The following is a 10,874-nucleotide window of genomic DNA, read 5'->3' as shown; positions in this document are numbered from 1 at the left end:
CAAAAATAAGTTTAAGTAAAAGTTACCCGATCAGAAAAACGACTCAAGTAAGAGTTAAAGAGTAATCAGTAAAAAATTGCTAAAAAAGTACCACTTTGAGTACTGAATACTAGTTACATTTGGGGTTTTTTCATGTCATGTGATAAAGAATAGAACTGTGATCCAAAAGGAATCACAGGATTTACTTGGTGTACAGATAAGTTAGTTCATGATATTCTTTGGTTTTACACAGACATTGTATTACTCTCAGGTTAAAACAGTAAATAATTAATGAGCTCAGGCCGGGCCAGTAAACTGTACTGCAAGTAAGAGAAACATTAACTGATTTAACTTTGAAGCAAGTGACCTTAACTTTCACCCAGAAGTCGTCCATGGATACTGTTTGGAAAAGGGCAGGCACTTTCAAAAAGAATACTTGGCAGACGATCGGATGAACCGTCTGTCTATCACGGTCTAACTTCAACCAATCAGATCAACAAATCATAGGGCTGGAGAGCAAAAATCTTGCAGAAGCCAATCGAGGGATCAATCAATCAATGGAGAAATATCCTCCAGTTATAAACAGTAAACAGAAACAAACAACACGATGTATTCTTACTCTGATTTAATGGTGGCATGGAAATGCATTTCTTGTCTAAAGAAAATGACAATGAACAATTCAAACTTTGCTTGATTGTGATGGATAAAATGCATCCATTTAAAATGTTTCTTTTTTATTTTCCCTGCCACAGTCATCTACTGTTTGCCTATTGTTATCATTACAATGTTGGAGTCTCGTGCTATCAGAAATATGTCTGTGTCTGTATCGTTCTGTCTGCCTGCACAGAATGTGTAGTAACTCCAGCCTTTGACAAGAGGATCAAGGAGATTACAAACCTGGACCAGATGACCTGATGTCTTTATCAACAGCTGTCCCGCTGACCGCAGGAATTGGCAGGAGTATGTGTGAAGAGTTTAAGTCAGCATATATTTTAACATTTATGTACGTTTCTTGCGTATTGAAATTATGAAAAGGTTAGAGGAGTGTGGGGGGGAAATCAGTTATCCTAAGGTGCATCACTGTTTACAGCTAATCCTGAGGAGCCACATGAGAGCAAACATGTAGGAGACTGAGGATTTGAATACAACCTCACTGCATCTGGAAGAGATTACCTGTGAAGGACAGCACATCTCCTGCAGGTAGACACACACACGCTGTAACATACCAGTAACATATATCAGTGTTTCCACAGTCACAGTGGCTCACCGTGCCTAAATTTTCAGCTGTACAGTAATACCTTGTTCTTAATGTTACCTTAAGTATTGTTATCAGAGCACCATTGCACAATACTTGATGCATGTGCCTCGAAATGAATGTGTTGTAATGTAAAAACAGTTGTAGGCCTTTACTGTGAAAGTGGAATTGTTAAAAATGCCAGTGGGAGGTCCCTAATGTCACCAAAACCTATATTGATAACATATTTTCCAAAGATTTTAAGACATTTATGTGCACTTTAATTCACCCTTAATAAATATATGATAAAAGTTGATTATGAAAACGTTTGACCACATCTTGAAGTTTAAAAGTAAAAGTTTACTTCTGATTGTTGGTATATTCTATGGAAATGGGACAACTTCCTCAGACAAATAGACAGCAGATGTACTCAGAGCTTTGGGATTGTCTGTGGGTAAATGCAGAGCTTGTGTTGTCTGTAGCATCAAACCCATGACTGCAGCTTCAGCAAGAGGCAACAAATAATTGTCTAATCATAATGCTTTGTGGTAACGTCGTTTTTCTGTCTCGTGTCAGAGATGGTGCTGGTTGATCATGAAACTCGGTTTGGAAACGTTTGTTGTTAAGAACTGCTCTTAATTGTTAGTTCACCACAAGGTGGCTGTGAGAAACTGACGTCATTGTTGTGGTGTGAGCGGCATCTTTGGGCCAACTTGGACTGTTTCAGGTCTTCCTTTCGTCCATGAGGAGGATCCTCAGAGACAGATGGCCGTTGTGGAGAAAAAACAGTGTTTTGATGAAGTAGATTTTCCACTGTGAGATCTTTTTTTCTTAGTGCGATATCTCAAAAACCTGCGAGAAAGATCTGAATGAAATATGGCAAACAATTAGACCACAGGACAAGAACTGAGTGTTTTTTACTATTTTTTTTTTTTTTTTTTTTTAGTTTTACAAGTTTTCATTGCATGAGATAATTATTATTATTATTACTGTGTCCAGTTCAAAACTGATGGCCTTTGCTTGGAAGCATGCTCTGTGAGTGTCTTCTCATTTTAAATGGCATTTTTTTCTTTTCACCACGCAAATTTAGTACGTCCACATGCATATTTTATGATGTAAATATGGACAAACATTCAGATTCTGTGTCAATATTGAATTATTTAACTATAGTACTTCTGAGCTGGTCTATTTCCAATTTCAACATTTCTGCTGAACACTCAGCATCACTTTGTACTTTATTACCTCGGTCAACAAGGCTTTTATTCTAATTGTAGGGAAATTCAGAAAAGTCAGCAGAGTATTACGTCTCTCTGTGCTGTGGTAACATTAGACCTCCATGAAGCTTACTGTGGAATTACAATATGCAGTGCAAGACAAGACTGATACAAGCTGATAACTTAGTTAGTTGAGCTGATACTTAGTGTTAACCTGCCAGTAGTAGACAACCAGTAGCAGTTTTGTTATAGTTTAAACACATTGTTAGGTTTCGTTAGCCACTGGATCTATTCACACCACAACTCACTTTCTGTTATTACTTTGTTGTATCTTCTTTTCTGTTCTCGGTCTCTTGGACATCTACAGGCTCATGACTATAGCTTTGTGGTCTGTCATATGCATATTAATATGCAACCTCTTCCGTGTCAGAACTAGTATTGAGATCCATTCTTTACTTACTGTTAAAGCTGAACGCTCTCTCTTATGTTCTGTCACTTCTGGGGTCGAAGGTCAAGTTCACTGGTATCTCAAACGTCCAAGTTGCTCTTCAGACTTTTGTCATTACTTTGTGAGCGCAGAAGAAGCCTACAGGCACAGCAGCGCAGGTGCTTGTGTCGTCCATATCCATAAAACTCACCAGCACTCCCTTCTGAAGTCATTTTTCTTTGTTATTGTTTAGCTGTAATCTCTTCTAAAAGCTGTAACAGCGTTCACTCCTCTCCACCCTGCTGTTCACACAGACATGTCTGAGCGAGCTGCGACCCCTGGCTCGCTCATGGACTTGCCTCTTCTGTTGAACTGCGGTAACATTTAGAGCACAAAGGTCTCAGACTTGTGGGAAATTCCTTAAGAACCAACATGTTGGATAAAAAATCAGAGATCTTTTTCGTTTTTTTTTTTTTTTCTTCATTTTTTTTAAACTTCTGTCTTTATCTTGGGATCTTGAAGGAGGTTTTCTTCTCTGCACCTATAAGATGAGGGTTGCTGGTTATATGGGCCCAGAAATAACAAACATCACTAACCAGCTAAGAGTCTTGTCAGTTTTCCTTTAATTCATCTTTATGTTCTGTCCTAAGACAAAAATAGCACCAACATAGGGCTTAACCTGATACAAGCTTATGTTTGGAGGGCAAAACCATAAAAAAAAAATCAAAACATGAAAATAGTTAAACAATACCACTGTGTAGGTACAACAACTTAGTGATGGCTCCTCCGTTGGAGACCATTGCCTGATAATGTTGTTTTCTGTGTGGAGCAGCTGAATCCAGAAAAGCACTCTTTGACAGCGTTTCCTCTTTTTTTCAGAGTAACCTTTAGCTGTAAAGTTCCCACACAAGTCAAGTGATAAGAAATAATAAATATCAGAAGCAAAATACAGGAGTACACTTGATATCTTACTTGACGAAGTTAGTACTGCTTAGTTGCTTTTTTTTTCCTGGATGACAGAAAGACTTGCTGTGTGTGTGTTTGGAAAAACAGGTTTCAAGCAATTTTTGTCCTGTCTGCTTCAAAACAGATCATTCTTCATCTCCTCAGTGGACTGACGTGAGATGGCGACTTTTGCTTGAGGGTGAGACCTTTAATCATAGAGGTTTCCATAGTCATTAGCCATGTAATCTTTCTAATGCACACAGAAAAGGTGATGTGTTGCCATAAGCCAAATGAAGTTCATGTCAAAGATCCTTGCTCTTGATCAGACTGTGCTGCAGCAGCATGCCTGTTATATCAAGCGTCAATCCAAAATGGAGAATGACATTTGGGAGCTTCTGCTTCCCTCTAGTGGTATAAACTGTCAACTACATCGCATCACACAAACAGTGGTTCCAGTTTGACAGTTTCTAACACCTTTCACTTTGTGATTAGACCTGGTGACGGTTGCCAGATGTTAAGGTGTATTTTATTAGTCAAATACCTCACAAACACACTGCGCTTTAATGAGTTCCAATTCAGGAAGCTCACCCTCACAGAGACTTACAGATGACGGTATGTGGACACCACTGTTTTTTATGTCTTGAATGTCAGGTCTTGAAGCAAAACACAGGTCACACTGTAAACTATATCAAGGAAACTTTCCCCGCTGATCTTTATCATCTTACTGTCAGTTAGAGGACACCTGTCTGGTAATAAACCATATTTATCAAACAGCTGAAAGGGAAAGATTAAAGTAGACATCTTTCACTCTTACTCCTAAACATCTGAATACAAGCTATTTTTCATATTTTCACTTAAAAATGCTCTTAAATTTAAGAAAGGTCTCTTAAGAGTATTGAGGTCTTTGATGGCTGCAGTGCAGACACAGAGACGCAGACACACAGACACGCAGACACTCACACGCACGCGCGCGCACACACACCTTCTAAGACATGTTTTAAAATGTAAAAAGCAGTATAGGTAATATGTATAATACATAATATGAAGCAACACTTGTAATTCAGAATAGGCTAGTGTTAAGCAACTTTGCTTTCCCGTAAACTTGCATCCAAACACACATTTGATAGGATGATGCATCACTTTATGTTTCCATTTGATCACTTTAGACAGTGAGCTGCTTCCTTCACGGTCACTTGATAAATCTGCCTTATTGCTCTCTTTTAGCAAAGACCACTTTTCACTCATTGGAGCATTATTAGTGTAATTCTTAAATGTTTCATAATTATGCCCAGCAACGTCTAAACACACCAATCACTTTCTGGCTCTCAGGCTAGACAGTTTCAATTTGGGAGGAGGTGTAGGCCTTGAAACACCTTAGCAGGTGCATTCAGCTGTTACCCACAGGTAACAAGCTGCCCTTAACACACATTAATCTTTCAGACATTCCTTCAGCGTTAGTGGAATCCCAGTCTGAAGCTTGTCGATGGTGTCCAGTCAGCATCTCCCTCTGGTACCTGCCACAGTTCAACCTGGACCTTATATTAACAGTTCTGATACACTGTAGAGTCCAGTCTCTTGTGAGTGCTCCACAGCATAAGCACTACGTCATGTAAAACAAAGCCACGTGTGTTTTTGTATTTGTGTGTATCAAAAATGGCCGTCCACTTTATCAGTTCAACCTGCTTCACTTTCCTCATCCAGCAGCATGACTGGCAGCACTCAATCAGATGTTTATGTCCCGGACATCTGTGGGTGTAGTCGAGAGGTCCTGCCCCTCGCTGATGCTCTTAGTTTCCATGGTAACCGAGTGTTGCTGCTGTTGCGCCTGTCTGAGACTGGTTTCCAGCAGCGACTCGATTTGTTCCTGGCACGCCCTGAGACAGTCCTGAAGAGTGAGAGCCAGAGTTAGTTTGAAAATCAGAGCTCGCCTTGGTTCTGTGAGTGTGGCTGTAATGTGTGCTGATCATGTCATGGGTAGCTGTACCCACCGGGTCACTCCTGATAGTCTGTGCCAGCTTCTCTGTCAGTTTCTGAGACATCGTGGCATTGCCCGCCATTCTCATCTGTAGGCCCTCCATTGCTGCCACCGTGCTGCCTGCTGCGATCATGGACGGAGGGCTCGCTATGAACTTCACATCTGAGGAGCACCAGAATGAAGCTTTACGTTAATATGGCACCTTTTTAAAGGCTGACGACAATTACAAGAACCAAATAAGCAAAACATTCAGAATTCACACTTTAGAGTCACTCGCAGGCAGGATTTTACAACTCTGGAAAGTTATCAAGGCAGCAACGATTTCATTTTTTGTTGCAACAAACACAAGATAAACAGCAGAAGTACAGCATTCATGTTAAAAGGTAATCTATGGCCTCAGAAATGCTCCGGGCGGGGTGCGCAGCCACGTGGAGGATGTAACATGAATGCGTTGCAAACACGCCGCCGCTGATATGTTGTAGGTACAATGTGAAAATGATAAGTTAAAGCTGCAGTAGGCAACAATTGAAGACACGCAATGCAAAGCCCTCCGCTTCTCTCTCTGCTGCCTTGCATCACTCCGCTAAGACCCTGCCGCTAACCTACAAGTTAAAATGGCAGCAGAAGGAGTCAGTTTGGCTGTTTGTGCTTTCAGGCCAGGAAGCAAGAGATCAAAGTCTATATTTGTTAAGATGTTTTTTTCCCCCGTATCAGTACTGCCGTCCTCCAGTTTTCATATATGAAAACTAACTTCGCTATGGAAGTATGAATTACTCAATTATTCCACATTTCCTCATATTGATGTGTTAATTAAAACTGCTGCAGGGTCAATCTGACGTAACTGTCAGACAGAATAATGCAGAATAATGCAGAATAATGCACAACTAAGGAGGAACAGTGGAAGTTGTGCCGTCTTAGTAAACAGATCTAAAGGGTAAACCACCCGAGACAAATGTCCCCCTTATCTAAACACAGTCATGTATGTAATAAAGACCAATGCGTACCTGTAGCACACAGCGCCACAAAGGTCTGAGCGTGCTTCCTGAGGATGGGCCTGTTCTCTCTCCTGACATGCAGCTGAGACAGGAAGTGATCAATGAAGTCAAGAGGGGTTACTGAAGCCAGGTCCCACTTCAGCTTGTTCAAAACCAGCAGCTCCATTTGCTGTGAGCAGATGTGGACAGAGAGAGGGGCAGAAAGACAGGTTCAAGTGTGATTCAAACGACAGACGCAGGGATAACAAAGATGGTGATGGACGTTTTTTGTGTCTACTTGTGGGGATTTTTGGCTTTAATGTGGCAATGGGGGAAAGGTCCAGGGGTCATCAAAACCATTAGGAATCCTCCTCTGGGGACCATTAATGTCTACAATGAACTTTTTGAAAATACAGACACGTTTCACGGTCTGTGGTGGGGCTTCATGATTAGATCAGGAGATTACCAAAACTATTAAGAATCCTCAAGGGACCATAAAATCCATAAGAATATGGCCACTACCTGCTGAGATATCTTGATCTGAACAGAAGTGCTCAGACATGCAGGATGCCTCAGTGTTTTACACCTATGACCTTAAATTATGGTCCACATTCAGAGAGCTGTAATGTGCTGGTCACTACCGAATGACTTACCAGCAGCTGGGTAGTTGTGATAGAGTTGTCTGTGTAGATGCAGAGCTTCTCAGCAGTGAGTGGGATGGTCTCCTTCAGTTTGGATGCCAGGAACATACAGGCAGCCCCCAGCAGCTGCAGATGGTTCTTCTTGGTGGGTTCCACTGACAGGAAACGGTCCATGTAATTCATAGCCAGAGGGAAAACCTCCTCCTCACACTTCTGCTCCTCACATACCTGCAAAGACAAACCAGACAACAACACTGCCATTAAATACGGCTTCTTCATTAATGATGTTTGAAAATTCACCGGTGAGTCAGCGGGAGCTGCTCACTCACTTTTTAGGGGCACATCAATCCCTGACTTCGTGTTTCTTTACCCCACAAAAGAAAAGGTTATCTCTGTACATCTCTTTTACCTACATGCTTCATTGAGTATATTGTTCATTTTATTGCACATACTGCAAGCAAAAGAGGTCACAAGCTAGTGTGAAGCCAGCGTAAGCTTTAGAAAATCCTACTTCCAGGACTCCGTTCCATCAACACCCTGCAAAGAAAAGATGCCTCTAAGAAGAAACCATCAGACTAGTCGCAAGACCATTTTAATTAATTAAACCACTTCACAACTAAAAGCAAACATTACTGGTTGCAACTTAGTTAACATGAGAATATGTAACTTTTCTTTGTTTCATACCATTAACTGGAAAAAAGTACTCTATGCAGAAAAATACCTTGTGACTGTTATATATGATATCATTACATTATTATTGCTCATTAATGCAAAGCAGGGTTTACTGTTGTATTTGGTTGAGGTGGAGTTTATTTTAACTACTCTGTATTGGACTGCAACTATGATTTTTTTCCATTATAGATTAATCTGCTGATCGCTTTCTGCATTAACTTGAAAAATTCTGAAAAGTGAGCAGGAGTGTCAAGCAGGTAGATTCTTTTATAACAAAAATATTTCAGACACTTTTAATGTGTTTGTATGTAAAAATCTTAATATGTAAAGTCAGGAGTAGCTGCAGCTTTCAGATAAATGCAGTGATGTGAAGTACAGCATTTCCCTCTGTTGCCCTCATGGATTAGTGGCAGACTTCTGTCACTGCATGAGAAAAATCAAGACTGAACAGCATCGTGCAAAAAGACGACAAACACATGACTACAGTAAAAATAAACAAACAAAAAACAAACAAACAAGCAAACACTCATGCCCGTGTAGACTGGCTGTCCCGGTAGCTGTGTGACAGGCCTGGAAAGCTGCAGAAACGTGAATTCCAGGTCTAAAGGAAGGACATGGAGCGTCACTAGTGGCGAAGCTTGAGAAGTTCCTCACGAGCCCCCAACACAAAGGCAGCGCGTGGTCTGCACAGACTGGCAGCTACCAACATTTTTCAACAATATTTTAAAAATATTTCTACGGTATTTAACGATATCTCACGATTTGCCTTCTCTGGGGAGTTGAATTTTCTCTCTACACTCAAGTTAAACGCGCATGGAAATAGTTTATTGTAAGTAAAGCCGGCGTCTCGTTTGTTTAAGTCCTGACTACTTTTCAACTTCATAAACTGCCACAAAATATAAAAAAAATATATTTAAAAAAATACCATTTTACACTCGGGAGACTCAATTTCACCTCCTCAGCACGCTACACGTAGTTACAGAATATACATTATGGACCAGTATTGTGCCAATGGTCAACTAATGATAAGTACTTGATAGCAACTCCAGCACGTTCCTCCATTGACTACATCATTCCAAACTCCATTGACAAAAAAACTGAAAATCCAAAGTCGCTGCTTGTTTATCGACAAAACTGCATTACATGTGACTTGTCCAGGCACTACAGAGCTTTATGGACTAGGACTTTAATTCGGCATCCATTTCGTCCACCTTTGGACAAATAAAAACATACACCTTTTATTCCTCTCTGTCCTCTTCCACAAACTCAGCAGTGGTGCTAGTGAGCAGTCTGGATATATTTCATTAAACTGTGAGATTTCATTTAAGTTACATATACTGTTGGATGTACGCCGAATTCACCGACGGCTCTTACTTTACTCGCAAAAAGACGACACATTATTGTACCAAGAAAATTACTGAGCAGATAACCAAAGGAGATTTAAAACACCAGTTTTGTGAACGTGATCCTGGTCGTACAACACATTATGTCGTGTACTGGCTTTAACTCACCTCCAAAATCCAGGTAGCCACTATCCTCCTCATGTACGGAACTACTTCTCTCTGGACGCATTTGAAGTAGTTGGGAGCGGGCAGATACTTGTCTTCAGCACGCAGCAGAGTCTGCAACACCCGGTCAGTCAACAGGTTGGAGTCCCGGTAGGCCCTCCGGATGGCAGGCCTGTCTCCCTCACAGCACAACAACTGAGTTTCCATTTACCTTCCTCTGCCCCTAACCTAACACGCTGCGTCTGTTTCACCTCTTTCTTCAGCCGCTGTGCTATCAGACCTGAAAACAAGCTTCGACTTAGCTCTCAGTAACGAATTGTTAGCCGCTCCACATTTTGGAGACAAAAGCGTCTTCCAACTTTCTTTTTACTTGTGGCAGAATATTACCACCTTTAATTGCCGGTTTGAGTAGTAATGAAAAATGTAGGCTGAGTGAATGAAAAGATTCCTTGTTTGTCCTCGTTGTGTCAGTGGCTTAGTTTATTCCTTTTCCGCCGGGTTGTGAGTTACTTTCTTTTGTTGCACGCGACAGAATTACAGGACAAACCGGAGTAGCAGCAGCCCCTCCAGCGACAGACTGGAGCAAGTATACAATCAACCCCCTGCTGCTGCGCTGTTTTGTCACTGGACTGCGTCAAGTTTACCAGCATACAACGAAAACGTCCTACCAAGAATTTCAAAATAAAATAGGACGGCGTTTACCTTTTTTCCTATCGCTGAAGATCACACCAAGACACTATATTTAAATGGTCTGTTCAGCTGAATTAGTCTACAAAAATATTACTAATACTTTCCCTCTTTTGGTGATCTAGAAATGTAGATGGTTTTGTTGTTTTGTGCTGAGATTTTGGAATATCCACCGTTAAGATTTCTGACAGCATCACACACATTGTAGCGCAAAAAGTTTGTGCTTAAAATGTTATTATTTATGTCCGAATTATTGAGAAAATAAATTGAAAATCCAAGTGCGGGTTTTTCACAAGATTCATACTGGTGGTTTTCATTAATTAGATATATCTTGTTTATAGTCGCCTTTGTACGGTTAAGTAGTATCACACTACTGAATATATCACGAATGTGGTTGAAAATGATGTGAATATGACTGATGTGAAGTAGTCAAGAATTCTCCTGTATGACAAAACGTGCTTCTTATTGTACTTCTTGTCAGAAATCGCTCTGCTCTTATTTTAAAGTCGAAAGTGATTTACTTCTGGCATCACAGCTAGGCTTGGTTAACTTGATTCTGAACATGAGCGCGCGCACGCGTTCAGAGACAGAGTCTTTAATTAGTCTTTAATTCCTTTA

At 40.7% G+C, this 10,874-nt stretch overlaps 1 protein-coding gene across 1 annotated transcript; it reads right to left on the bottom strand.

Annotated features, from left to right (window-relative positions):
* Positions 1 to 3,464: 3,464 nt before the first annotated feature.
* Positions 3,465 to 10,161, bottom strand: LOC143321569 (G1/S-specific cyclin-D1-like). The gene is made up of 5 exons (XM_076731991.1): positions 9,573 to 10,161; positions 7,402 to 7,617; positions 6,779 to 6,938; positions 5,788 to 5,936; positions 3,465 to 5,684 (listed from the first exon to the last, which is right to left on the bottom strand). The coding sequence occupies exons 1-5, from the start codon at positions 9,774 to 9,776 to the stop codon at positions 5,523 to 5,525; spliced, it is 891 nt and encodes a 296-aa protein (XP_076588106.1). The 5' UTR covers positions 9,777 to 10,161; the 3' UTR covers positions 3,465 to 5,522.
* Positions 10,162 to 10,874: the final 713 nt, after the last annotated feature.

Source organism: Chaetodon auriga, chromosome 6 (genome assembly GCF_051107435.1).
Source record: "Chaetodon auriga isolate fChaAug3 chromosome 6, fChaAug3.hap1, whole genome shotgun sequence".
Classification (NCBI taxonomy): Eukaryota; Metazoa; Chordata; class Actinopteri; order Chaetodontiformes; family Chaetodontidae; genus Chaetodon; species Chaetodon auriga.
The sequence above is the reverse complement of the archived record's forward strand: the minus strand, read 5'-3'. Positions and strand labels throughout refer to the sequence as shown.

Bases quoted from the DNA above. Each gene is read 5' to 3' on its own strand.
- LOC143321569 (XM_076731991.1), bottom strand. From the start codon at position 9,776: ATGGAAACTCAGTTGTTGTGCTGTGAGGGAGACAGGCCTGCCATCCGG. The intron at 6,939-7,401 runs GTAAGTCATTCG...ATCTGCTCACAG, and splicing joins TCACAACTACCCAGCTGCTG to CAAATGGAGCTGCTGGTTTT. The intron at 5,685-5,787 runs GTGGGTACAGCT...CTCACTCTTCAG, and splicing joins AGACTATCAGGAGTGACCCG to GACTGTCTCAGGGCGTGCCA.